Here is a 27,237-nt window from a genome sequence, read left to right as displayed (position 1 = left end):
TACGTAGGCCCTATCGGAATTCATATGTCACAAGATTTTAGAAACTCCCAGGGTCGGGTAAATATCCAGCGGAGCAATAATATCCCTTAAGTTCTGTCTGTATATATGTCTGTGCCCAAGTATGCTTGCAGGTTATGGTTGGTCGGACAAACTGGGGTTTAAGGGTTGAGAGTAATTGTCTTCCGTGGTTGAGTGAATCAAGTTTTCATTTTGTCCCATAAAAAGCAAGGTACATGGCATGGAATGGCGCAAGTCCCGTGTTAGATAAATAGAAAAAAAAATTCAAGGAAATAACCATGATACGTTTGAAAGAAAGGTGGCTACCGAAGAAATAGGGAGCACTGCGGTGTACAAGGGGTGGGAGAATTCAAGTTAAGCGGGGATAAATAGTTATTCGAAATGCACCTCATCAAAATAGCTGGGGGCAGAAAGGTATAAGGGCCAGGGGATACCAGGCGGTAGTAGACAAAACCGGCCGGCGCTACGATAAACTTGGGAGGAGGAGGATGGGAAGTGTAATGCGGTATTCATTATGATAGAAGAAATTTCAAAATCAAAAGGCGCAAGAAGCGTATCGTTGATAGAGAGGCCTCAGTTAAGAGGCTGGATAGGTGGTTCATACATCGTCAGCGTCGTCAGAGTTCTCGAACAGGTAGTTTGCTGCGAGCTCTTCGTTCTTATCGCAAGCGAAATAAGCCTGGATAACCAAGTCTCGCGAGAACCCGAGACGGCAAAGCTGGCACGGAATTAGCTTCAACACCAAGGAGGGAGAACGCAAAGTCAATAATACGTACCCGTTCAATCGCATCCCTCTCCTCTTCTGTGACGTGAATCTGAGTAGTGCCAGGCGCAATACCGGAATCATCCTCCTCGCTCAATAGCTGAAGGAATTGCTCCTCGTTTTGTCCAATAAGCTGAGCGATTTGGGGGTTACCAGCACCGACTTGCTGGAGAATTGGCTCAAGCATCTGTGGCTGCTGCTGGACAAGCTGGCGAAGTTGCTGGAAATGGGGGTTGTTGCGAAGGAAGTCAAGATTTGAGAGACCTTCGCCACCTGCACCTCCACGAGTCCGACCACCTTCCGGATTGCCGGCCTGAGCAGCTGCTTCGAACAAATTAACCGGCTCGTCTTCCGCAGAGGCAGCAGCGGGGGCAGCACCTCCAATGGGAGCAGTAGGGACCTGGGGGGCGGCGGGGGTGGCAGCGGCGGGTTGATGCTGTTCCTGTTGGATGTCGTCGGGGATACCCTGGCGGTTGTAAAGGGGTTTTTGTCAGACAGGTAAGTGGTAGTAGGGGAAAAAAAAAAAAATTAGCCTTGCGGTACTCACGTTCAAGAGGTACTCAATAGCACGATCCGGGTTGAAAAAGGCGGCCCTCATCGCACGAGTGATATCGCTTCTATCAAAACCCATGCTCTCCATCTGAGCAATAACTTGCTCGCCCTGAGAGCCACTCAACAGGGCCGAGGGATCGTTGAAAGCGGCTGGGGGGGCTTGAGCGGCACCGGACGAGGCAGGAGAGGGAGTTGCAGGGACAGCGGGGGCTGACGTATTCATAGATTGGGCAGGGGCAGGGGCAGGAGGCGCAGCGGGAGTTGAGGCTACTGCTCGAGATGGTGTAGAGGGACCTTGTGAAGGAGTGGCAGATGTGGGCTGAGTTTTGGGCTAATTAATCCAGGTAAAGGAATCAGCACAAATATGACTGCAAAGTGGAGTTGGCGGACAAGGTAAAATGAAAAAAAAAAAAAAAAAATACCTTTGATACCATGCACACAATGAATCCCTTCTCTTCGATACTATACGATTCGATTGTCTTGTCATCTTGAAGAATCTTGCCTGTTAAATTGGATGAACTGTCAGACATACATTTTTCGAGGTCGGGTTTGGGATTCATGGAACCGTGTTCCTGAAAAGATGATTAGACAAAGGGCAACGGAATCAACTGACCGGAATAGATGAGCTTCAACTGAGGGACATCCCATCCTTTTTCCGTGGAGATTTTCTCCTTCACTTGCCCGACCTGAAGCAGATTTTATTAGCCCCGCGCCGACACAAGTAGATTTTGATGGCTGGGGGGAGTAAATAACTTACAGTTTCCGAGGGTTCTGCATCGATTACAAACTTCTGCTGTTTCAGATCCTAGAGAAGAAGATATTAGGATCGATCTGGCAGGACTGAAGGGGTTCCGCGAGGCTTCTTACTTTGAATGTGAGCTTCATTTTGCGCCACCGGAGACAGGAAAATGGGCTTGAAGAGGTGGGGGAGGGGAAGTGAAGGGTGAGGGTAGGAAAAATGATCGATGGACCAGGAGGAGGAGAGAGATTTTAGAGGATGATGGATGGAAAAGAGGGATGGGAAAGTACAGAACTAGAAGTCTGCAAATGAGGTAAGTGAGCAGCAGAAGGCAGTAGTGATGAATTATGATGCCAGAGGAGGAGGAGATGGAAGGAGGAGCTGGAGGCGGTCACGGACACTCGTGGACAGCCTCACTTTCATATCCACAGCCACGTTTTCCCCTCGTCCCAGCCACATGGATAAACTCTTGATCCGGTGGTTCTCCTCTATAAATACGACGTCTCTATCCGGGTGCTGGGGCGTCTGGACATGCCAGTCCTGTCACTAGGGATACACTTAAGGAGGCGGTTGGAAACATGGAGTAGGAAGCGAGATCATTCACTCTCTTTCTTTTGATATTGCCATGGCAGAGGTGTAAAACCGTGCTCGCCGCATTGGTGTTTCTACTCGTCGTTCTCTTTTGGGTACTGCCCCTGGCCGGCGTGGATATTACATTGAATTAACCGCTCATTCTCAAGTCTTGGGACTTCCAAGGCATGGGATTTGTTCTCTTTCTTAAAGATTAGCCAGAGGTAGATGTTGGGGATCCCCCATACACCTGCTTTCATTCGCTTCGTATTATTAAAACCATCAATAATCCAGTGTGAAATATTTGAGATACTAACTATCTAAATAATTTCTTGATGCTTAGATAGTTGACCGGACGAGGAAACAGCCCAAGGAGGCAGAACCTCCCCTATCCTATCTTTAGTATCTGGAAGAGTATTCCAAGGTTCGTACTTGGGGAATATTGTTGCCTCATTATTGTGGCTTCATTGTCCTCTTGGTTCTATTCTGGAATCATTTAGTGTTAACTGTCTTCTCTCGTCTGTGATAAAGAAGACATATCTCATCGATCTGTCACATAAGAGTGAGCCGGACGGGATGGGATGAGTATGTAGTAGTAGTAGTAGTATAACGGGGTTTGTTAGGGCTCGGGTCAGTCAGGTTACTCATCTTTCTTTCTCTTCATCTTTTTCTCCTCCATTATTTCACAGTAATCAAATGCCCTAGGATTTCTGTCTGTACTTTCAAATCATTTTATCTTGGGCTCTCATGTGTCCCATTCTCCCAATTTCAACTTGCTGTCCTCCTGGGAAGAGTGTACCCAACCTATCGACACGTCACATCGGTAGACGGGAGACTTACTGGCACCAGCACATCCCGTGCCCCCTCTTGGAATCATAATTTGACGATCTACTATTCAAAGTCATTGGGATTTCTCCTTATGGCTTTAATCGGATATTGACAAATTGTTTTCTCAAGACCTGTCCCATGCAAGAGAAGTCCCATCCCTTAGGGTTATACCGTCCAATCACGGCCTCTGGCGGTCATCGATAACCAGGAAAAATCTAAGGGCTAGCTCATGCACTATAATATGCCAGGCGCACAATAGGATGTGGCGGTCCGGGGGAAATGCCTGAGACTCCGCGCGGACTACAGAGATATCTCAGTCGAGCTTGTTGAATCCCGCCACCCTGGGTGGCCCTCGCTAGATATTTCCCAGGTACAAATGGACGGCCGGGTTCTCTTTCTGGTAACTGTGAAGGGAGGTGAGAGGTCTTCCAATCGTCCAGTATCTATGTACATATCTGTCAATGGAAAGCTCTGGAGGGGGGCCATTCCAGGCCTTCCGAATAGAGTGGTTGTGTTTAGGGCTCGTAGACCGTCAACTGTGCATTTTAAACCCCCTCCACAACCAGGGAATCTGGAACAATGTATCTGTAATGCCTGCGTAGTATCTCTCTGCTGTTGATAATATATATATATATAAAAATAATTCTGTGGCCTGGCAACTGTCTGAGCCGTCAACGTCGCTGTGTCATCCGGACCCCCGGCCTTGCATACGCGATGATTTTTCTACGAACCGTTCCATGCATCCCAGCCCTTATATCCTATAGAACGCCCTCCTCCACCGTGCTGATTATCTTGTATTTTCCCTAGATCAAATTCCAACATTCTTTGTGCTGCTGGGATCCCTGCCCTGTTTCGTCTCTCATTTACCATACAGTCTCTTCTGACTCCACTCAACCTTCGTTCTAGCGGTATACACATTACCATTCCCTTCTTTTTCACGCTTTCTCTTTTGTTCTGGAAAATGTTCTCTCGGAGAATAACATCCGTGTGAAACGCCATGAAAAGGGCACCCCTTAGATGGTCCTCTCAATACCTGGCCTTCGGTTCTAATATTGATCACTCCCTACAGCCCTGCAGGCCATATTTCTCGGCCTCAATCCCCGCTTTATACCCGTCCAGGTTCTACACAGGACGTAAATTCTACAGATCCCCGACCTTGCCGCCTGGCCAGACATCCATAGAACTAACTCCAGGATGCCCAAGGCCTCTCCGGCCTACCTGTTGGGAGGAGCCTCGTTGCTGTCCACGTTCATTGTCACCATTCTTGACGGCGTGTGCTACGCCACTTCCAGGGCCTCCGTGCCGAATACCTCGACAGTCGAGGCCGTCATTGTCAGCCTCAGCACCCTCAGCTGTGTCGTCCTACTTGTCATGGTTTTGCTCTGGATGAACGATCTTAAGGTCGACTCCAGGGTCCAGCAAAAGCCGTGGAGGAGATGCACATATGGCACCGCCATTGGCTATCTCTCTCTTGCCACCGGAATCACAGCGGCGGGGATAGCATGGAGCGCGGTGCAATCCCTGTCTGGGGCCTCCGGATCGGAATCCGAGTCTAGGAAGTCGTCAGCCACCTCAAATCGACAGTCGGTCCTCATCGCCCGCTGTGTTCTATGGGCGATTTCGGTGCTCAGTCAAGGCACACTAAGCGGATACTTGTTGACTCGGACCCGGAAAGACAACCCCAGCCAATGGCCAACCCTAATATCCCACGAGCTGGACGCCATCATCCTCCCGAATCCATCGGGGACGATCCATCAAGTCGAAGCTGCAAAGACGCCGTCCCAGACCACCGAATCGCAGCGGCCATCCATCGACCCAAAGGATGATCGTCTTCCCCCAATCCAACCGTCTGCTTCCAGGACGGCATCGCAAGGCTCCAACCGTTTCTCGGACAGAACCCTCTTCCACCAAGACTCGAAACCCAACTCGATTGATCTAAACCTCACCAAAACCACCACTCTGGTGTCCTATCCCGACAGCGTCACGACTCGCTCGAAGCCAGACCCCTATCCAGACGACCCGGATCTCGAATCCGCAGCCGACCCCCTGAGCAGAACCCAGCAACTCCACCGAAGCAACTCGGACTTGAAGCGCTCCCTGGACAGCGTGCTGCTCCGGCCCCTTTCCTCTGCTCTATCATCTCCCATACCCTCCTCCTCCTCCTCCTCCTCCCCTACACAAATCGACGCGATTGCCAAACGCCCTCTCCCCAAGCTCAATCTCCCCGACGAAAGCAACATCCACCCGCTCTTCCGCTCCGACAGCCGCTCGCCACCTCCCACGCCAACGCCGGGGACGATTGTCGTCGCATCACCAGCAGCGGGGCAGACGATATCCGTGAAAGCGTTGAACCGCATGCGGTCCACTCGTTCCGTGGGGGCGCATACACCACGAAGTCGGTCCCCGTTGTTTGAACGGGTAGATCAATCCGAAACTACCGAGAATGCACCGCATTTATCTTCTTCGACATCTTCATCGACACCGACATCATCAACACCAGCATCAGCATCAACAAGCTCAATATCAATACCAATAACACAACGAGGGATCTGTTTAATATCCGGGTCTCCTCTGGTTTCGGATGGACGCTGAGGCCAGCTATACCCTGCCTGCCTAGTGGTACTAGTAGTACTTTGCCTTTGGTCAGGTCACATTCGTTCTCTTCCTCTCTCCCTGTCCCGCATATTGCATTGCATTGCATTGCATTACATTACATTACTATCATGTATGTATGTACTTACAAACGTCGACCTACCTTATTTCGGTCATCGTCTATCCCTACATAGAACCATCTCTATATCGATACCTACATATATATATATATATATGTGTGTGTGTGTGTGTGCGTTATTCCAAGCTTTCCTAGATTGATCGTTAATTGTTTGGCTACCGAGTATGCATATACAGCGAGAGCCAGACTTGTAAACTACCAAGCCGAACATCTCCCGATTGTTAAGAGGAACCACTCGAGGAAAAATGCAGAGAATGAATTATCGCGAGTCTATTAAAGTAAATAAACTATTTCATTGTAGACCATTCATTACGTTCATCGTTCATCATTTAGACGTGTCCTTCGTTAGAGTCGTTCCTCGTAAGACACAGACACAGACACCCATTGGAAGAGAGGAAGCAGGGGGGGGGGGAAATGCACAATTAAGAAGGGAAGGCCGGTCAGGTAGATTTCGTTCTCTTCCAGTGATCGCCTACAACCACCCGCGATACTGCTCCAGGGACTCGTTCTCCAGGCCCCTGGAGCCGTGACGCACTCCGAGGAGCCGGACTTGGCCGATCTTCCCTCCAAAGTCGTCGTCCACTTTGCTCTCCCAGGTTGCGAAAAGCGTGTTTAGTCGCTCAATCACCTCGGGGTCATCGCGGATCAGGACCGCTAGAGCATCGTAGCCGCCTGCGCCGGGAACCACGCCGCCCACAACACCTTCAACCTCGGACATGGCATCAAGAAGTTCGGTCTGTACCTTGGGTTCGATAGGGACCCCGGACTTCGCGGTCATGCTGCGAATGTGGTTCCGAGAGCGTTGGATGAGGTCGCGGACGTCGCCAAAGCCTTTCTCGGAGTTTTGAGAGAGCTGTTTGAGCTCGAGGCAGAGCCGCTCGTTGTTCGACTGGAGAGCATCCCAGAGGAGGTCCGCTTCTTGTGGGGTTTGCTTGCGCCATTCCAGAACTTTCTTGACCATCGAGGGGGTTTGCGAGCCGCATTCGACATCACACAGAACCATTTGCATGCCGCGGGGAAGAGTCATGCCGAAATCCAAACATTCAGTGTCCCATGGGTGTTCGGGATCGGCATCCTCAACCACCTTGAATAGCCGTTCCTCAAACCCAGCCGTGCCGACGTCACCGATTGATTCCAGAATAGACGGCGAGAATCTGCGGTATAGGCAGGAGCCATAAACAGCCGCAGCAACATCGAATCCAGAGCCCACTTTTCCTTGCGCTGCACAATGGGCTGCCTGAGCGAGGTTGTGTAATTTGTCACGGGCAGCACCAATGTCATCCGGTTGCATAGTACGGTGGATGACCAGGGCGGACACCAGCGCAGTAACCAAAGCGGCCGACGAACCGAGGCCGGTCTTGTGTGCTTCATGGAGAGGAACCCCAAAGTTCACAAACTTGCCCGCAGCATTTTGTCCTGAAGCTTTGGAACACGCGGTTTCGGAGTAGTAGTCATTATCCGCGAGGATTGTGATCGACAGTGAGCCAAAATCCTTGGAATCAGCCACGTAGCTAATATAGGTCAAGGCGAAATTTAACGAGGTCTCGACGAAGGGATTGCCCCGTCTAATGCATGTTAGCTTGGTGTGTGTAGCAATGGAGCACGGTGGCGCTAAGGTTCCCCCTACCCCTCGTTTTTCTGCATGACTTTAATTCCGCCGGCGTTTTCACACCGCGCGATGCTGTATTCCCAGACTGCGCCGACGAACTGGGGCGAGCGCACGACGATTGAGTCTTCGTTTTCTTTCTCTTGCTTAGTGGCACCCCCATTGTCAACCGCTTCCGATCCGACAGATGGGGCACGGCGATGGCCCTTCCGCAGCTGTTCAACAACGACGTGAATTCTAGCGTCGAGGGCAAAGACGGTGCCTGTGAAATTGCGGTCTAGAACGAGATAGCCACCGGTCAGAAGGACCTTACCGGGGGCGGAGACCGCAGTAGTTGCGGAGGATCTGTAGGACATGGTCGTGAACGTTGAAGTAATTGCTCGGAAATCTGGGAAGGGGGGGAAGGCACCATGAGAAAAGAGGAAGCAAAGAATAATGCCGAAAAGCAGACACTCACCGGTATTCAAGGTGGTAAAAAGGGAGCTGTTGAACCCCGCCTCAATAATGCCGGAGATCACAGATAAACCATCGATCGAAGCCAAACAAGGGTGCAGCTGCAGATGTCAGATTCGGATAATTTGCGAATTTCAAGAATGCATTTCAGAAGGATATGCCGGATTCTATAATTGTCCCCTTGGATGTCTACTGAGCAAGTTGATTGTTGTTTGTCGTTTGACTTGTGGCGAGTGAGAGATGGCGTTGTGGCTGGTGAGAGCAGTGCCTGAAAATTGAGGAACCTGACGCGAACGACTACGTTAGGTTAATTGAACTATAGGTATGCTCATTTATCTAGAGGTGATTGGAGGGCATATACTGTACCTAGATCTGAGCCAACGATTATCGTACGATAGAGTAAGAATAGGAGAACGAACTACGAAGCAGCCAGCTCGTATTCTAGAAAACCCGATGTATCAAGTGACTAGTAAATAGATAGGTACATCATTTATTTCTGTTTCTTTTTTGATCTCGGACATATCTACTTAGTACTTTTAGCATTCGGTCTTCGGGCCATCGGAAATCCGGTACGAGACCGGGATTTCCAGGCAAAGTCCGGTAACAAGAAAAAGACTCGGAATCTCCGTGACTCAGAAATCCCTGATTTACTTCTAGTTAACCACCTGATGAACTAGGCAACGAGGGAGCCCTGTTACACCTGTCAACCCTGAAGTACATAGGATAGATATACCAACATTGATGCCTGCGGACCTGAAGTGGCGCGGCCAACATTGTCTCTCGATCGATCAATCCCTTTTTCTTGCAATTGAACCCTTTTAAATCCTAGGCCTTGTTTCTCGAAGCTATTATTGGCCCTAACCAAAAGTACGCAATTTTTGGAACTTATGGGTGGGATCTACGCTAACCGGTTTGATAGGCCCGTTGTCCCGGCTTTCCCAAATACCTCATCTTTTCCTCCGAGTTTCGCCCTTTCGCTCCCACATATCTTCTGTCCGGTTCACCATCACTCTGACAAGATCCTTTTCATCTTTCTCTACCTGCCCTTCATTCCCTTTTCTACCGCGTTCCTTTGACGACAAAGGGTCGTCAAATGAACCTGTATCATCCCTACTATTGTGAATACAGGGTATGTTCCGAACTAATCCCGCCGGAAATCTACCTGGAATCTCATCCGCTGACTTCCCCTTCTAGCATTGCCTCTTCCAGTTGAAGAGGTCCCCCGCGAGATAAATGGTTTTCAAGCCGTTTACCCATATCGCGCGTCAGAGTTTCACCAAGGCCTTTACTCATGGCTATGCTCAATCCGTAGTCGCCGCATCCCAGTCGTCCTACGCGTCGTCCACAACCCTTAACCACCTCACTGCCGCTCATCCCGCCAAATTCTCACGCACTGCTCAGTTGCAACATGTCTTCCAACCCTCAAGTTCCTCAGGCGCTGGCGCCAAGGCCGGTCAGGCGGGTTCGGGTTCGGGAGATGCGGGTTTAGCCGCATACTATGCCGCCTGGCAACAAGCCCAGCAGACTGGCGATGATAGTGACTGGAAACAATTGCAGCTCAAGCAGAGAGTCGGCTGGAAACCTTCTACGGAGGAAGAGGCGGCCCAGCAGAAGGAGGGAGATGACCTGTCCACCTCCCCTACCGATTTCCATCATTCTCCCCATATCACCAAAGCCTCCGCCAATTCCGATGTGAGTGCCAAGGTGGAGGAGGCAGTCGCCCGCGAAATTCAGATTCAAGAAGAGCAAGCTCAAGCGGAGGAAGCATCCGAGACCCACGATACCTCCGCTACCGAGGCCTTCCCTGACCTGCCACCTGATGTCGCCGCTGTGGAAAACTACGCGACCGAGGAGTCACGCATAGCGTCAGAACGAATCGTCGAGCTTGCGTCATCTAAGCAGTTTGCGGACGTCCCGGGTGCGTTTGCAGCGCTCCTCCGAGATGGGCTCATCCCAACGGTTGGTGCCTACAACGCGTTGTTGGACTCGGCCATCCACCTGCATGATGATTTATCGCAAGCCATCCCGAAAGCCCTCGATGTTTATTCCGACATGCTTCGCCGCAGGGTTATTCCTGACGAGCAAACCTATCAGATGCTGGTCCAGCTCTTCGTCACCCGTGCCCATGACGCCGCCAAGGCTATGGAGGTGCTGGAACAAGAACGCGTCCGCTATGGGGGTATGGAGGAGCCTGGCAAATTTATGCTGCACTCCAGTGAGCTGGAGAGAGCCATCCTGGCGGAGGACGAGTCCCTCAGAATCGCCATGAAACTGTTTGATACCGCCACTTCGCGTCACAAGGGGCTTGTCTTTTCCTTGGATACATATCGCTATCTGATCACCGCCTGTGCAACCGAGGGACACATGGAGCAGATGATCCGTGTTTACGCCCATATGGAAACCCACAAAGTGATTCCTCATGCCTCCATTTTCCCTTCGATGATCGACGCTTTCGCTTCCTCTGGGGACCTGCGGAGCGCTGTCGAGTGCTACAATGAATACAGGGCGCTCGCGGTCGCTGATGACAACGGTACATTCTGCATCGTCCAGCGGCTAGATGGCCAGGTCTATGCAGCCTTGATCAAGGCTTATATCTCCTGTGGCAAGGAGGAGAACGCGATGCGTTTCCTGGCGCGGATCCGTACCTCCTTCGACGGGGTGACGGAGAACCGTGAAGCGCGGCAGGGTGCAATGGAGTCCGTTATCTTCCATGATGCCCTGGTGCAGCATGCTCTCAAATCGGGTGATCATGAACGGGCCCTCGAGCAAGCCAAGACACGACTGCATGATGGGGCACTGGATCAGGCCATGTCCCAAATCTGCATGGTGGCCGCTGATTCGGGTAACTTGAAAACCGCTTCCGAAGCGTATGACCGTCTCCCCACAGACATTGAAACGCGCCAGAAGCCTGCTGTTTCAATGCTAGCCCTTCATGTGCGCGAAGGAAATGTGTCTGCCGCGCGACCCCTGTGGCTAATGTTGAGTACGGTGGGTCAGGCAACATCGGATATGGTCCAACCGACCGTCATGTATGCCGTGGCCCTCCTCAAGAGTGGTTACACCGAGGAGGCTTTGATCCAGGCGCGAAATATGTTCACTCGCATCCGCAGTGCCTCGATCAAAAACTTGTCGACAAGTTCTGTTCGTGAACAAATTAACGAAAGTATTCATCTCCTCAGTCGTGTTCTTGTGCAGAGTGCTACTGTGCTCTCTCCTCAAGCTTCCATGTCGCTCTTGTGGTTGATGGTTGAGAATGGAGGCTTAGTGTCTCCCGCTGCTGAGCATGCCGTCGCCTTCCTCGGCCCTCTCGAGATTTCGCAGCTCAGCCCGCGCGATCTTGCCCTGGCTCTTCAGGTTCAAGCAGGCATGCTAGTCAACAACCATTCCATGTCCTTCGATGTTGCCCATCCTATTCGCTTTGCTCATATGCTCGACATTGCTTTGGCAACTGGCCTCGCTATGGATTCCACCACGGTCAACTTGGTGGACCAAGCCGTGGGAAAGTTGTTCAACAGCAGACCCGACATGGTCAAACGGTGGCATAGCTATCTTGGCCTGACCTCCAGCCCTTCCAGCTTTCTCTCTGGTTGCCAGACCCCCGTTTCCGAGCTGTCTAGCATGAGCTCGGTGCCCAGTGACGACACCTTTGACCCTTATGCCTACGCCACCGATTTCAAGGGATCCGCCATGATTGCCGACGAACTTGAGATCACCCATGGTCGCCCCGAGTCCCACCTGAACGAAGCATTGAATCGACTCCGCAACATGCGACGCGCTGGGCGACACCCACGCTATATCACCTATGCTAAGCTCATTGCTGCCGCTGCCAAGTGCAATCGTGTGGATCTTGTGCACGAAGTCTTGAGTATGGCGAGGCGCGATGTTCCTCTTCTCCCTCAATACAAGGCTGTGAAATACGGCTGGACCTCTATTCTTGATGCGATGGTTGCCTCTTGTCTCACCCTGGGGGACCGGGGACTGGCCACCAAATACCACAATGAACTTTCGGAACTTGGTTCTGCCCCATCTGCCAACACTTTCGGTCTGTATATCACGACTCTGAAGGAGTCCACGAAGACGTTTGACGAAGCCACCGAAGCTTTGAAGATTTTCCATCGTGCTGTTGCTGAGGGTGTTGAACCCACCTCGTTCTTGTACAATGCTCTCATTGGCAAGCTCGGCAAGGCCCGTCGCATTGATGACTGTCTCCAATATTTCGCCGAAATGCGTGCCAATAACGTTAGACCCACCAGTGTGACCTACGGTACCATCGTCAACGCTCTTTGTCGTGTTAGCGACGAGCGTTTCGCCGAAGAGATGTTCGAGGAGATGGAGTCTATGCCCAACTACAAGCCCCGCCCTGCACCTTACAACTCGATGATTCAGTATTTCCTCAACACCAAACGGGACCGCCCCAAGGTTCTAGCCTACTACGAACGCATGCTGAGTCGTAACATCAAACCTACCATGCACACATACAAGCTGCTTATCGACGCGCATGCTTCCTTGGAGCCCGTGGATATGGAGGCTGCCGAAAAGGTTCTCGAGACCATCAAAGCCTCTGGACAGGGGCCCGAAGCAGTGCACTATGCATCTCTTATTCACGCCAAGGGCTGTGTGGTGCGCGATATGGATGCTGCTCACAATGTGTTCAAGTCTGCGGTCTCGAACCCCAAGATGAACGTGCAGCCCTGCCTGTATCAAGCCCTGCTTGAATCCATGGTGGCTAACCACCAAGTGAGCCAGACCGAGGCCATCGTTGAGGACATGGTTAGCCGCAAGGTGGAGATGACCGCCTACATTGCGAACACTCTCATCCACGGATGGGCTGCTGAGGGCAACGTCGAAAAAGCCAAGGTTGTCTACGATAGCATCGGAATTGACAAGCGGGAGCCCAGTACCTACGAGGCGATGACTCGTGCATTTTTGGCCACCAATAACCAGGAAGGTGCTTCTCGCACGGTGCAAGAGATGCTCTCCCGTGGATATCCTACTGCTGTCGCCAACAAAATCGTCGATCTGGTTGGCAACGGCACCGTCGCTGCTACTCTGTAGGGGTTGGTGGTGAAGATCTCTGGACGATAGAGCTGCCTCTTCTTTCACGTCTTACAAAATCTTTTTCTTTTTCTTTTTCTTTTTTTTTTTTTGGACTGGACTGGAAAACAATTGCATTTCATACAGGGCTGGACCCCCCTTCCCCCATCTTTTTTGGCTGCCTCTGGCCTCGATGATTCCTGCATGGGTATTGGGAGGCAACTTGATTGCCAAAAAGGTCTTTACATTTCTTTGCACATATTACTTAGCATTCAGCGGGCGGCTCTGGCGTATTTTTGTGGACAATCTGGATTTACATGGTGTATCTATACCACGGCTTGGGATTCTGGGTTGTGGTTTGTGCATTTTCATTTTGTTGGATAGAGACTCTCAACTCTTTAGTGTCGGACCATTCATGTTTGACCTACTAAGATAGATACTATTCTAGACTCTAGGAGAATGACCTGAAGCTGAAAATAGAATAGAAGTTGGCATATAATCCAATGCCTGATAGAAAGACAAATTCGGAGGACCACTTTTTCCTCGACTGTCCAATGCGTCATACAAAAATCAAGTGATCTGGCGCCATGTCTGCCAACGTCGTGGTGGTTGTTTCCCCCGCTTCCTCTAATTCCCTCTCATCATCCCACCTGTTTTTTTTTCATCCTGTCCTACTAGACTGTCCGGGGCTGCTGTCGTTCTATGAGTCACTCTTGGCTGTGGAATACAGCCCATTCTTTCATCCGTCGCAATTATCACGCGAGTCCGTTACGCTACTTCCCCATGGACCACCCAAGGCAAGCCGCCCCTGGGAGCATTCCCCTGGGCCAGGATGGAAAGCGGCCGAAGAAGCTCATCTGTATGTTGCTATTTCGTCCAAAATTGGCGCACCCTGTGAAGAATTGCGCGTGTCGAGCGCTGATGCTAATGACCCCGCCTGCCCCCCCCCCCCCCCTCGTCTAGTTGCTCCCGGCGATATCGAGCCAACCCCCGAGTCCAAAACACCAATTTCTTCTGAGACTACCGTTCCCGTCTCTGCATTGCCTTCTCGACTTGTTGCGGAGGCTCTTCGTTCCAAGACCATGACGCCCACAACGGCCATGGATAAGCAGGTCGTGTCGCACCCCGCCCGCGCCCATCAGTTCGTCAGCAACCCCCCACTTACCGTCTCCCAATTACACCCCACAAATCCCCTTTACCAATTCCATTCGTGGTTTCGTGATCCGCGTCTAGCGCCATCGTCAGCACCGGAAACGTGCACGCTGGCCACGGCTTCTCTGCCCTCGGGGCGGGTGAGTGCGCGCATCGTCTACCTCAAGGAGCTGGACGAGAGGGGGTGGGTGGTATATAGCAACTGGGGGAGTCGGGAGGGTAAAGGTGGACAGGTCTTCGGGACCGGGGACACATCAGGGGAGGATCTTGATGTCACTTGTAGCGGGAGTGTTCCAGAGTCCATGCCTGTCCCGGGCGATGAGCCTCTTCAGGAAGGGTTCCAGCAAGGCAATAAATGGGCAGCGCTTACATTCTGCTGGTCGCCACTGGAACGCCAGGTGCGGATTGAGGGACTGGTCGAGCCGTTGAGTCGCGAGGAAAGCGAGATGTATTGGCGGACCAGGGAGCGTGGGAGCCAGATCGGAGCTTGGGCCAGTTGGCAAAGCAAAGTGTTGTGGTCGGCAGAGCCTGCCACGCTGATTGACCGGCGGCGCAAGAGCCTTGGTCCGGGGATGGACTCGATTGTCTACCCTGACATTCCAAGCGATGTGAATGAGACCGATATCGACGATGGACGAGCGCTACTGGAGAAGCGCGTGCAGGAGATAGAGGCACGGTTTGCTGGCACCAAAGAAATCCCTCTCCCCCCGTTCTGGGGTGGTGTACGACTCATTCCAGAGTCGGTAGAGTTCTGGCAGGGCCGTCGGAGCCGGTTGCACGATCGATTCCGATATGTGAGGATCCATGGGCAGGACGAATCCTCATATAAATGGAAGGTCCAGCGGCTTTCGCCTTGACGTTGACCAAGCTTTTAGAGCTTTTAGAGCATGATGTGTGCATTAGAGAGTAACCTTTCTCATATAAAGAATCGACGATAGATTCCTTGACTTGCATAACTTCGCCAACTGCAGTTCCCACAGAATATGGGTATTAAAAACAGAAATCCGCACCAGGTCTGTCGATCATCGAGCTTTGATCCTTAGATACGGAGTAGTTACGGAGTACTTGGCATCATCTCCTCCTCCTCCTCCTCTTTCTTCAACCCAACCTCACAGTTCCACTACACAGCCCAAGTACACGACATATAAAGAAGAAGAAGAGAGAGAATAATTGGAAATGTCCCAACCATCCCAACCCACCACCCATTCACCCTGGATACTCCTCGCCATCGCCAGCGGCGCCTTTGCAGCCTTGAACGGCCTCTTTGCAAAACTGTACGCATTCCTTTCCTTGCTTATTTACCCGCAGATAAAGCACTCATGGATTGATTATGAATCTTCCTGGCTCTGAATCCCCCCCTCCCTACACCCTTCACTTACTTATACATACCTCAGTCATGGGATATATGTATGTCGAGGATATATAATACGATATATAAAAAGCTTACATCTAACAACTTGCAAATGCAACGCAACGAAATCCAGAACAACAGACGAACAAACCACCTCCTTTGCAAATTTCATTCTGCGTCTCTTCGGAGCCACAGGTGACGCCGATGCACATCCATTCGGGGTTCTAGTGATTCGCGTGGTGAGTTAGTTAGTTCGGTTTTCATTCTTCCTCCCCCCCCCCCTTCCTTCTCTAGGTACATAGTATAACTATCTTAAAGAAGAGAGGAGAGAAAGAGAGAAAGAGAGGAGAGAAAAAGATATATATACTGATTACGAAAAAGATCTGTCTCGGGCTCAACTTCCTCTGTAATATCGTCATGTGGGCTCTCTTCACGCGCGCTTTGACGGCTGCGCCCTCCACTACAAAGGTGTCGATTACGAATACCTCGGCGAATTTCCTCGTCACGGCGTTGCTGGGCATGCTTGTGTTTCGGGAGGAGGTTGGTGGGTTGTGGTGGGTGGGTGCTGGGATGATGGGTGCGGGGTGTATTTTGGTTGGGATGAGGGAGGGAGGGGCGAGCTGATTCTAGATTGGTTTCTTTGTTGTGGATGAATTAGAGGGAGACGGGAAGTTTTGGTTAAGAGGATAACTACCTAGGTGGTGAAGTTGATTTGATACCGGATCATAAAACCTATTTGATCTATTATATTATTATATTATCATACAATCCAGGTAATTAAAGTCAAAGTAACTAACTAGTACAGCAATAGAATGTCCATTACGGGCGCTCCTCTAGCTCCACCATCCCGTCGTCGTCATGCTCATCCTCCGTTCCGTGTAGGATCCCACTCGTGGACCGATCTTCCACCGGAGCAGGTCGATTCTCGCGTCGTCGCCCAGGTAGAAGCGACCCCACCTTCTGCAGGAAATGCCAGACGCGTTCTTCGAGTGAATCGGTATTTTTTCCATTGGAGTGTGCCCCCAGTGGAAGTTGCGGTGGGTTGGTCGCGGCCAGAGCTTGCTCCTCGGCTTCGACCTTGAACTGATATTTGAGACAGTCCTTGACCGTAACAAGGCCAGTAAGGCGGCCGCGGTGCTCAACCAAGATGACACGCGGACCCATCTTCTTGAAGATCTCCATAACGGTTTCCAATGGAAGACGAGGGTGGACGGTCAGCGGGGTGTGATCGACATATCTGCTAAAGTCGATGTGGCTCGTGCCCACGCTGCTCTGGATAGCGTCAAAGGTTTCGGGGATCAGATCATGTCTGGAGACAGAGGACGCCCGACGTGCAACAGAAGAATCAGCGGCTGCCTTGGTAAACGCGCATCGCGCATTAGGTGACAGGATCCCCTCCATTCTAGCTCGATCAATGGCGTACCGGAGCTCTGTGCGGCCAATGTACCCGACTAGAATCTTGCTCGAACGGTCTTCGACAATCGGGAACCCTTGGAATTTATTATCATTCAGGAGGTGCTCTGCTTCACGGACAGGGAAATCGGATGCGGGTAGAGAGACCGGCTCGTTGGTCATAGCATGGGACACTGGCACATTAAAGACGTGATCTTCCTTGTTATCAAGGAATGGGAATCCGTTAGCCCAGATCATGCGGTCTGCAATGCCACCATTGCCAAAGCGGTCCCCAACAGCCTTAGTGATACCAACCACAATCTGAAGGAATTAGCTTTGTCAGATTATATCGGATCAGGAAGAGATAAAACGCACCATGGTAGGAAGAATGTAGGTCAACGCTCCTGTTAATTCGAACATGATGACAGTCACGGAGATGGTCAAGTGCATGATCCCACTAAGCGCGGCTGCAGCTCCCAGGAAGGCGTATGTCCCTGGGGTAATGCATGGAACATCCGGCTCGCAAGCTGCAAAGAACTTTGAGTCTGGGAATGATTCATGCAAAGCCTGGACCATAATCCCGACCATACGGCCAAAGGACGCTCCTATAGCCATAGAAGGTACGAAAATACCAGCAGGCACCTTACAACCGTAAGAGATGATAACCAAGAATATCCGCAAGATTGTAGCAGTGGCCAACGACGCAACCATCGACCATCGGTATTTGGATCTGATTCCATCAGAGACGCATATAAAGAAACCAGAAAGACACTTACTCGCAAAGACCGTGGTAGTCGTGGCCACCTTCGCATTCATGGAACAGAATTTCCATCATTTCGGTCATGTTTATCTTCAAAAACATATTCGGAAAACAGATCACTGCCGTAATGGCAGCCAGAACCACAGATTCTACCACGGCGTGCTGGGAAAGATATTTTTTCCTAAAAGCCTGGACGCGGAGGTTCCACTTGATTACAAACGCGCCGTACAATCCGCCAAATATACCAAGAATAATAAAGAATATCAACTCGAAAAAGTGCCAGGACCGGTCATATTGTACCTGAAACATGACCATTTGTCCAGTTCTGAAAGGGTTCATCACCTGCACCAAGGTCAGCATGCATTCCTTTCTATGGAGCACAAGGACATACGGATAGCACTCCCGTCGCAACTAAAGCGCAAAAATAGCTTCGCCATAAGGTCTTCAGGGGGAAATATGATGCTACTTCCTGCGGCAAGTTAGGAATGGCCGTTCTGCAAATGGGCATATATGCATACCTCAAGTGAGAAAAGAACGCCCCCAATGGGACTTCCAAACGCAACAGCCACACCAGCTGCCGCAGTCGCCGTCAATACTTCTCTGGTCTTAGATGCACTCCGCTTATATTTGCTAAAGAGCCGCGAGACAACATTTCCAGCACAGACAGCAAAGTGGACACTGGGACCTTCTTTACCCACGGAGAGGCCAGACGCAATGGCCAGTGGGAGAGCAATTGACTTTATCAACAGTGTCCATCCACCCAAAAAGCCTTTCATGACGAACCCAGCGATAATGCATTTTATCTCGGAGATACCCGACCCGGCGGCGTATGGTGCGAACGATTTGACTAGCTTTGCAGCTATGAAGGCAAACAGGACCTATAACGAGTCTCAGTTGACTATCCGTTCCAGAAGGGACAGGTAAAGTCCATACCGCGTAGAAGGTGTATAGAAAGTAATTCACAATCCAGAGCGAGGTCCAGGTATTCCACTCCGGGCATCCTAAGGTTATCGATCCCATGAGTGACCAAGCTTGCAACAGCTTTATGAATGGTTAGTTGCACATACCTCCCTCGGCACCCCAGCAGCAGAACTGCTCATTAAGATAGAACGCAGTCGAGCAATAACCCAACTTGATGTCCGACAGCCACTCGGTGATAATATTCAGAACCGCCGAAATCAACCCAATCAGCGCTCCCACGATAGTGATCACAAGCCAGGCCTGGCCAGCATCGTAGGACTCCCGTACTTTCTGTCTCCATTTGAATGTGCTTTCTCGTTCCCAAAACCCAAATCGTTCATGTCGTTTCACTCGTCGTCGTGCTTGTTCGTGTACCGCATCCTGAACCCAGTCGATAGTTGTAAAGTCTTCGTATCGCTTGATTTCACTGATCTCCTCCGTAATCACCGGAGCCTGGCCATTGTCGGAGGCCGGGCGCTGGGCTTGCGACGAGGTCGATAGGCCTGAGAAACTCCTCCAAATCCGACGCTCAGAAAAGACTGAGGGAGAAGGAAGAGATGTTGACGAGGCGGGCATTGAGCTCATAGCCTCAGTTGATCCTTCGTAGGGAGGAGCATAGTTGGGAGGGTTCTTCAAAATGGAGCTGTACATCCAGAGATGACAATCATTGGATAGGCGGCCGCCCACGTGAGATAAGGCGGGCTGGCTGTTCCGGGTGGAGGAAATGCGGTTGGAGACAAGACGCAGCGCAATTGCAAGAGGCGAATGTTAATTGTTGCTTGGGGAATCATTTTTTGAACATGGGGGTTATAAGCATAAAGTCTTTCTCCAGGGAAACTAAATATATCGTGATAGCCACCCTCGGGGGAAACGTCCGAGTAAATGTAAGAAACCAAGCTTCCGTATGTATTACCTCAATGATGGTCCGCCGCCACACCAGATCGATTTCAAGCCGCCCGCGCCAGGGCCTGGTCTCTCCTCCTTCCTCCCAACATACTCTCCTTTAACCAGGAATTCGCGAGTTTTCTTGTTGCTTGTTCAGTGTTTTCACACATCTGCGGCCCATAATCGCTATATCCAGAGTGAATCCCACTCTCTACGCCGACTGCGCCCAACACGACTTCACGATGCCCACCAAAGATACAAAGGCCGCGTCGGGGCCTCACTCCACCTACGCTGACCAAGAAATCACAGGCCAAAGTGCCCTTCCAAGTGCGTTTATAACTGTCAGCTTGGGTTGCCTTTGCTAATTTCCTACGTGTGCAGTTTCTCGCATAAAAAAGATCATCCAGCTCGACGAGGATATCGTACAATGCTCGAGTAACGCTACGTTTCTCGTCGCAATGGCGACCGTTCGTGGCACCCTACGCACCATCTCCCCTGATAGTCGGATCGATAATAACAATCTCCTAGGAACTATTTATCCAGTATCTCACAGAGCAAGGACACAATGTCGTCAAGTCGGAACGAAAGCCGCGTAAAACCATCCAATATAAAGATCTAGGTGGGTTTGCTTTGAAATTGCTTTGGAATTTGTGATGAGAGTGCGAGGCACTGATGGGTAATTCTAGCTACTGCTGTTTCACGAATCGATAATTTGGAGTTCCTTGCGGACGTCATCCCCAAAACGACAACGTACAAACAGTTTAAAGAAAAGCGCGCGAAGGAGACCGCGAAGGAGGCAGAGGTCGAGAAGGGACAACGCACATTGAATGGTGCCGCACCAGCATCGGCAGGCGACGCAGTGAGTGAGACCGAGAAGAGGATTAAGGCACAAGCCGGAGAGGAGAAGTCATTACCATCCCGAAGTTCTCGGCCACCGACGGTCACGATGCTGGTTGATGAGGTTATTAATCCACAGCCTGGAGATGATGATGATGATGATGATGATGTTGAAATGAAAGATCAGTGACGGGTAAACAAAATCTGGGAGTTTTCTTGGGAGTTTATTGGGGATTATTCGATTTAGAGTTGCGATTGGGTATCTGCCATATAGTACACACTTATACGGTACACACTGTATGTACACTGTTACGGTACACACAAGATCTTGTAGATTCCTTAAAGATATTCAAATATCCCATTTAATTCAAACATCTCTATCCAACCTATCTACCTAAGTTAGTTAATTAACTAAGTTACCTACCTGGTAGGTAGTTAACTAGTTAGTAAGGAGAAAAGGATGACTAAGATGGAACCCGTGAGCCAATGAGGAGTCCCGTGATTCCGATCGCTTGTCGTAGCGAAAGCTCTGGTTCGACTCTTTCCGTATGCCGGGCCTCCGACTTCAACCTCAGACATTAGGAAAATCCTCCCTCACCCGCACCCTCTCTCTTCGTCCAAAACCCCTCTCCCCCGCCGCCTCAACGGTCGTTGTCCTTTGCAATTGATCCGCAATTGCTCTCTCGCCATGTCTCTCTCCGCCGCTTCCACCTCTCTGCTGCGCGCCTGCGCCCGGCAGCAACTGTCTCCCTCTTCCCGCGCCGTCGTCACCTCCTGCCAACGGAACAGCTCCAGCTTTGACAGCCCCTTTGCCAGCAAGGACTCGACCCTGAAGATCCCCGATTTCAGCAAATACTCCTCCAAGAAGAGCCCCCGCTCCAACCAGGTCTTTTCCTACTTCATGGCCGGTTCCCTCGGTCTGGCCTCTGCCGTCGGTGCCAAGGCTACTGTTCAGGGTAGGTTGTCTTGAAACATTATGATACGGCAGAAAATCCGAAGATAAACGGTCAATCAAATGTGTTGGCCAGTTTTGGGCGTTACCGGGGGAGCCAATTGACGGGCCATGTACATGTTGTAATGAGAGTATACTGATATCCGGCTCTTCCCTGCAGACTTCCTCGTCAACATGTCCGCCTCTGCCGACGTTCTCGCCCAGGCCAAGGTTGAGATCGGTCTCGCTTCTATTCCTGAGGGAAAGAACGTATGTTTCCGATTATTCAGATCCTTAATCCAATCCGCTTGCGCGCATCCTATTTACTAACCCAACCCCACAATCAGGTCATCATCAAGTGGCGTGGAAAGCCCGTGTTCATCCGTCACCGTACCCAGGGTGAAATCACCGAAGCCCAGGACATCGACTGGAAGACCCTCCGTGATCCCCAGTCCGATGAGGAGCGTGTGCAGAAGCCCGAATGGCTTGTCATGCTTGGTAAGTGACCCCTGGTATCTTCGACTGCATCCCACCGTCCCTCTAACCATCAATCCTCCCACTTTCAGGTGTCTGCACTCACCTTGGTTGTGTCCCCATTGGTGAATCGGGTGACTTTGGCGGCTGGTTCTGCCCCTGCCACGGTTCCCATTACGATATCTCCGGCCGTATCAGAAAGGGCCCTGCCCCTCTGAACCTCGAGGTTCCCCAGTACAACTTCCCCGATGAGGACACCCTCGTCATCGGTTAAACGAATCAATGCCAAAGTTTTTGAAATCAGGCGGGTGAGTGACGGAGATATCAACGAAAGGAGGGGGGAGGGAGCGGAAACTGATGGGATTTCTCCCCAGACCCAATCTCGTGATCAGGATTAGAAGGGGACCGTGTTTTTATATTGACCCACAACAAAAAATGAGCCTCTTGTTCAATTACTTCAAACCTGCTTCCTCGCTCATAGAGCCTGTACACTCACTGCTTGCGGGTCGTCCCTTTTTTTTGTTGCGTATAGACATTTTGCTCTTGTGAAAGATGTGTGTGGATCTTGAAGATGGAGGAGGGTGAAGATACGGCGTGGACATATATCAGTGGAGAGTTTTGGGTCGTGTATTCTAATTCAGCTTACTTTTTTTCCTCGAGTACTTGATTTTTGCGTTTTTTATTTCTTTGTCTGTTCACATCCATTCTCTTCGTGAAGCAGATTCGTAAATTTGTAGAACCATAGCCGTCACCGCAACATCCCCCCTCTCTATCCCGAGAAGGTACCTACCTAGTATACTAGGCATTAAAATCGACTGTACATGTGATGTGAATCGCAGGCATTCGCTCTCTAGTTAGTAGTACTAGTTTACACATGCGAAAAGTGGTATGAGTCTATTCATTCATATATCCCAGGTCTGTACAACAATATTATTACATGACAAATGAAGTGCGGGTGTATACACATCTAGGCAGTACTCTATACGCTCCGTCATCACCGTGGGCGAATCAGGGCAATGACCAGACCCATCACAGCCGCGCCGGCTGCAGCGCTGGTCGCAGCGACTGTAGAAAGATCGCGCTGCGTGAGGATTACCGTACGGTCACTAAAAAGGTCGTATAGGTATCGACGGCACGAGTCGACAGCGCTAGGGGAGGGCGAGAGCTCTAACGGTGGTGGGATGTCGGATTCCACGGCGCCGTCCACTGTGTCCTTAGGGGTGGAAAGATCTTCTTCTACGGCGGCGGCGGCGGCGGTGGTGGTGGTGGTGGTGGTGGTGGTGGTGGTAGTCTCTGCAGGAACAGCTGCTTCTTCTGTTGGTTCGGTTGTATGGACTTGTTCGACGGGCGCTGGGGTATCGGTGGAGGCCTCAGAGGCGGTTGAGAGTGTGTTCTCTTCGGAGGCAGCGACAGTGCCTTCGACAGTGGCAGCGGCCACAGCCGGTGTCTGGTTCAAGACCTTTTCTCTCTCAATGGCCTCTATGACTTTCTCCTCGAAGCCCTTGACCAGTCTCTTGCGGCGCCAGGGCTCCACGGCGATCTGGAAAACGAGGAAGAGAAGTACATTGACCCCCATCAGACCCCAGGTACCCCAAGTACTCATGCGCCGGATCTTGTCCGACCAAACTTGTTCCTCATGATACCGGGAAAGAATATTCTTGGTGAGCTGTGCTGCGGCTTCTTCTGCCTCGCGCTCAGCTGCCGACAGGGCTTCCTGTGCTTCGTTCTCGGCAACTTCGTTGGTATGGTCATTGCGGTATAGATGTGTGAATCGTTCCAGGTCTACCGGAGACCACGCATGCTTACGCTGCAAGAGCTCGTTGACTTCACGCTGAGAAGCTGAACGTCTATTTATGGCGTCTGCGTAGGCATCTTTTGCGGATCTGACTCGGAGGCGGGCGGCTCGAAGTCGTTCCTCTGTCAAACAAGCAATGGATTTAGCACCACACTTTGGCCCGTTTTATTTTGCAAATTTAATTTGGGGGGGGGGGGGGGGGATAGAATGAGTTATTCCTTACCCTGATCGTGTATATTTTTCTTGAGTGTCTCAATTGACGAATACCCAGTCAAGTCATTCAATCGCTGACCAGCGACAAAAACGTTGGACTGCAGGTTATCCATCATCTCGGTAAACTGCTTGGAAAACTGCGACCTGCGATTCTCTATATAGGACGGAAGACCGCCCATTTCCGTTCCATTCCATGCTGTCTTGCCCTTCCCTTCTTGTTCCTGTGTAGGTGCCCTCTCTGCAACTTGGGGAGATCCGGAGCTCCCCGCGTCCGTCATTACATGTTGAGTTGTCGACCCCTCCGACATAGGCGGCGGTGGCATAGCGAATACTACATCTTTCTTCGGCTCCTCTTCAGCCTTCCCATCCGGTGATTTATCGGGCTCCTGTGCAAATAAGCCGGCTGGTTGTGTGCGGAATTGACATCGTAGGCAAACCGAGAAAGTCCGCCTCGGCTCTCCGTTGGTGCTGTGAAGAGCTTTGGGGCCAGCAGCAACGGGGAGGGCTGATGGCCGTATTGGGTGAGAGGGTCTTGATATTCGAACGCTCGATCGTAACGACTGTCTGAGCAGTAATGGAACGGACTGCATGGTCGTGAGGAAGGTCGCAAGGACCTAAGACCAGCTTCTGGTTCGTTGCTTGAATGTAATTCGCGTCTGTTCCAGCGTTGGCGGAAGAAGGAAGTGGGCGGCGGGTGTTGGGGGGTCCGTGCTGAACCGCCGTCTGGGAATGATACCAACACTCATAGTCTCGAACCAACGGACAGTAGAGTACAGGCTACTGCATATGCTTATTATGGTGCTAAGTACATGGGTTTATCATAATTGTCATAAATTTGAAGTATGTATCGTAACGTAAAGATCATCTCGTAAAGCTTTAGAGAAAAAAAAAAACCACCCCGACCCGGAACTATGATGACCCATGCTTTGAAAAAAGAGTATAGTACTTTTGAGACCAAACCCCAGCTACTGGTACGTTTATTAAATTTTCAGAGGTCAAGTCCAGGCAAGGAAGGGCAATATTATACCCCAATTAAGCCACATATACCGTTCATCGTACATAGCCATCTCAAAGGGGAGTTCAGCTGTCAGAGCCTCAAGGAGGGTGTGAAGACTCTGCGCATTTCGCAACGTACACATTGCGGATCATTGAATATTACACCAAATAGGAATTTCACTTGAATCCTTACTCGTCAGTTTGCACCTTGTTGTCTCCTCTGACAGCTTCCGCATATGTGGGAGGTGGGCGAGAGTCATCATGAGCCTGGCTACTGCTACCGGCATGGGGTTGTTGATCGGGTTGCTGGGCTTGTGATTGCGGGTTTGGCTGCGGGTTAGACGCTGTTTGTGATGGCATGGTGCCGTAATCTCTCTGGGGGGGGCGTTGAACCGGCTCGCGAGACACATAGTAGTATGTTACGTGACCATTTTCGACGTCCGTTCGCCCATTCGATACGGGTTCGTATGTTGGGTCATCGTAATCCGGCTCAGGATATTTGAGTATAATGTACCAGGCATGTAGCAGACCAGGGACGTATCCGAGGCAGCAAAGAGCAATGTTGATAAAAGAGTCGGCGGTACAGACACCTACTTTAATCCACACTGAAAGAATAATAAGTATACGATTGCTAGTGGATTTAAGAGAAAGAAAAACTTCACTTACCTGAAACTGGTGGGAAGAAAACTGCAAGAATTGCAAGAAAAATGTCTGACCCACACATGCTTGCAATGGTAGACAGACCAGTCTCAAGTTTATGAGGGCTTCCCAATCACACGAGAAGATGTCAAAACGCAGATAGATGTTGTCAATAAGTCTATACTTGTATCAGAAGGGTCGTGAACACAGATTCATTCGAAGAAGAAGTGCTGATAAATGACGCAAGCAATGAAAATGGATGCCTGCCTCCACCCCTCCATCAGATGACCTCACTTGAGTCACATGATCTCACCGTTCGTCGGATACTGTCAACATTGCTGTTCTCTGGCTTCGTGATAAAGATTTCATCCTTTAACCCTTATTTGGCTTGAGGATTCAACTCCGGGTAAGGAATCATATCTACAGTGGTGATGTTTAGGTTCCTGTTTCTCTAACACATGCATGACAACTCGGGGCGGAAGAGGACGGCTCTCAGTTGACGGCAGATATATTTACACATTACAACAGCGGAATGTGACGCGTATGAACCCAGTCTTCTGATACTACTAGTAGTACCTACCTCAGGTAGTACTACATCCACAAAATAACCCAACCCCGCAAATCACACAGTGAAAAAAAAATAATTTGAGCGCGAATTATAGAAGGATTCTACGAGGATGATGAACAGCGGAGGAAGAAGGCCTCATTTCTACTTCCTTACGATCCGCCTTGCATAGGCGTGCAGACGCCGGTACCGTACTCCGTACACCCGAGTGAATACTTAGGTATCTACGGAGTACTCCGTACCTTGTGGTAGAAATAACTGCATCAAACAAGTGGTACAAATGCAAAGGGTGGACTGGACCCATGAGGGCTCCGCCACTAATCCCTCGCTGAAAAAGAAGTCGAGTCTGGTACCTGGTCGATGAGGCTGTTTAGATAGCGATCAGCCCAACTGCAGACATCGGGACTGGCTGGAAGGAGCCCAGTCGCAGAATTCGAAACAACGGTGTCGGTCACTCGGGATGATAAGCGGGAAAAATTGCACCTTTGGGAACGTCCTCACTCCTCACACACCTGCATCATCATTCCTCAAGATAAGTTAGTTACTATTTTCGGACACTTGTAACCAGGCACGGGGTAAATCTGGATGACGCCGGCGGAAAGAACACGGTTGTGCATGGCCTTTGGAGCAAAACGGGTGGCCTTTTTTTCAGCCGAGTACTCCGTACGAAGTCTCCGGCATCGCGCGTTGCGTGGTCCAGACAGCTTAACGGGCAATTTATTGCTTAAATTTCAAAATAACCTAGCACCGCCAAATTGAAAGATACTTACAATGACTTATATACAAAAAATAAAGCTTATTCCCTAGCCCTTCTTTCTAGATACTCGCGACCGTCTTGCAATGATTCCTTACTTAATAGCATGGTTAACAAGCTCCCTTTATAACCTTCTTCTATTACTTCCATAGCTGTAATTATTCCTTTATTTTGTACATCCAGGTGCTTGATATTGTGCTTCCTGTTTATATTTAGGATCTAAGACTTTGCTTGCTCAT

The 27,237-nt window shown here is 50.6% G+C and overlaps 9 protein-coding genes across 9 annotated transcripts; 4 read left to right on the top strand and 5 right to left on the bottom strand.

Moving 5' to 3' along the window:
- Nucleotides 1-616: 616 nt before the first annotated feature.
- Nucleotides 617-2,218, bottom strand: P175DRAFT_0506281 (putative UV excision repair protein (RadW); the record flags this gene model as incomplete). The annotated part of the gene is made up of 7 exons (XM_040898177.1): nucleotides 617-736; nucleotides 795-1,247; nucleotides 1,329-1,664; nucleotides 1,756-1,835; nucleotides 1,947-2,019; nucleotides 2,091-2,138; nucleotides 2,201-2,218. 7 exons carry the CDS (start codon nucleotides 2,216-2,218, stop codon nucleotides 617-619), a joined length of 1,128 nt encoding a protein of 375 aa, XP_040756072.1.
- A 2,446-nt stretch (nucleotides 2,219-4,664) lies between these two features.
- On the top strand, nucleotides 4,665-6,062 carry P175DRAFT_0506280 (uncharacterized protein; the record flags this gene model as incomplete). Its single annotated transcript, XM_040898176.1, has 1 exon — nucleotides 4,665-6,062. One exon carries the CDS (start codon nucleotides 4,665-4,667, stop codon nucleotides 6,060-6,062), a length of 1,398 nt encoding a protein of 465 aa, XP_040756071.1.
- Nucleotides 6,063-6,490: 428 nt separating this feature from the next.
- On the bottom strand, nucleotides 6,491-8,163 carry erg8 (phosphomevalonate kinase; the record flags this gene model as incomplete). The annotated part of the gene is made up of 3 exons (XM_040894466.1): nucleotides 6,491-7,766; nucleotides 7,829-7,953; nucleotides 7,993-8,163. The coding sequence occupies 3 exons, from the start codon at nucleotides 8,161-8,163 to the stop codon at nucleotides 6,674-6,676; spliced, it is 1,389 nt and encodes a 462-aa protein (XP_040756070.1). The 3' UTR covers nucleotides 6,491-6,673.
- Nucleotides 8,164-9,493: 1,330 nt separating this feature from the next.
- On the top strand, nucleotides 9,494-15,303 carry P175DRAFT_0426068 (pentatricopeptide repeat protein; the record flags this gene model as incomplete). Its single annotated transcript, XM_040893143.1, has 4 exons — nucleotides 9,494-13,297; nucleotides 13,564-13,695; nucleotides 13,973-14,153; nucleotides 14,258-15,303. 4 exons carry the CDS (start codon nucleotides 9,494-9,496, stop codon nucleotides 15,301-15,303), a joined length of 5,163 nt encoding a protein of 1,720 aa, XP_040756069.1.
- A 319-nt stretch (nucleotides 15,304-15,622) lies between these two features.
- P175DRAFT_0426128 (uncharacterized protein) lies at nucleotides 15,623-16,421 on the top strand (the record flags this gene model as incomplete). Its single annotated transcript, XM_040893145.1, has 3 exons — nucleotides 15,623-15,720; nucleotides 15,931-16,036; nucleotides 16,179-16,421. 3 exons carry the CDS (start codon nucleotides 15,623-15,625, stop codon nucleotides 16,419-16,421), a joined length of 447 nt encoding a protein of 148 aa, XP_040756068.1.
- Nucleotides 16,422-16,616: 195 nt separating this feature from the next.
- On the bottom strand, nucleotides 16,617-19,494 carry P175DRAFT_0427623 (chloride channel protein; the record flags this gene model as incomplete). Its single annotated transcript, XM_040893255.1, has 7 exons — nucleotides 16,617-17,510; nucleotides 17,565-17,919; nucleotides 17,966-18,291; nucleotides 18,341-18,418; nucleotides 18,468-18,827; nucleotides 18,883-18,950; nucleotides 19,017-19,494. The coding sequence occupies 7 exons, from the start codon at nucleotides 19,492-19,494 to the stop codon at nucleotides 16,617-16,619; spliced, it is 2,559 nt and encodes an 852-aa protein (XP_040756067.1).
- A 542-nt stretch (nucleotides 19,495-20,036) lies between these two features.
- On the top strand, nucleotides 20,037-22,310 carry P175DRAFT_0506274 (uncharacterized protein; the record flags this gene model as incomplete). The annotated part of the gene is made up of 8 exons (XM_040898175.1): nucleotides 20,037-20,121; nucleotides 20,176-20,261; nucleotides 20,323-20,413; nucleotides 20,481-20,700; nucleotides 21,214-21,587; nucleotides 21,744-21,832; nucleotides 21,910-22,060; nucleotides 22,129-22,310. 8 exons carry the CDS (start codon nucleotides 20,037-20,039, stop codon nucleotides 22,308-22,310), a joined length of 1,278 nt encoding a protein of 425 aa, XP_040756066.1.
- A 720-nt stretch (nucleotides 22,311-23,030) lies between these two features.
- she9 (putative mitochondrion biogenesis protein (She9)) lies at nucleotides 23,031-24,634 on the bottom strand (the record flags this gene model as incomplete). The annotated part of the gene is made up of 2 exons (XM_040900527.1): nucleotides 23,031-23,953; nucleotides 24,055-24,634. The coding sequence occupies 2 exons, from the start codon at nucleotides 24,632-24,634 to the stop codon at nucleotides 23,031-23,033; spliced, it is 1,503 nt and encodes a 500-aa protein (XP_040756065.1).
- Nucleotides 24,635-24,926: 292 nt separating this feature from the next.
- On the bottom strand, nucleotides 24,927-25,845 carry P175DRAFT_0497782 (putative stress response RCI peptide). Its single transcript, XM_040896354.1, has 2 exons — nucleotides 25,707-25,845; nucleotides 24,927-25,645 (listed from the first exon to the last, which is right to left on the bottom strand). Exons 1-2 carry the CDS (start codon nucleotides 25,762-25,764, stop codon nucleotides 25,230-25,232), a joined length of 474 nt encoding a protein of 157 aa, XP_040756064.1. The 5' UTR covers nucleotides 25,765-25,845; the 3' UTR covers nucleotides 24,927-25,229.
- Nucleotides 25,846-27,237: the final 1,392 nt, after the last annotated feature.

Source organism: Aspergillus ochraceoroseus (assembly GCF_002846915.1).
Source record: "Aspergillus ochraceoroseus IBT 24754 chromosome Unknown P175scaffold_1, whole genome shotgun sequence".
Lineage (NCBI taxonomy): Eukaryota > Fungi > Ascomycota > Eurotiomycetes > Eurotiales > Aspergillaceae > Aspergillus > Aspergillus ochraceoroseus.
This window is presented reverse-complemented; position numbering and strand designations above follow the sequence as displayed.

What these genes read in the sequence shown, in the direction of transcription:
- P175DRAFT_0497782 (XM_040896354.1), bottom strand. Translation starts at nt 25,764, where the DNA reads ATGTGTGGGTCAGACATTTTTCTTGCAATTCTTGCAGTTTTCTTCCCA. An exon ending in TTTCTTCCCACCAGTTTCAG is followed by an intron (nt 25,646 to 25,706) that starts GTAAGTGAAGTT and finishes TTATTCTTTCAG; the next exon opens with TGTGGATTAAAGTAGGTGTC.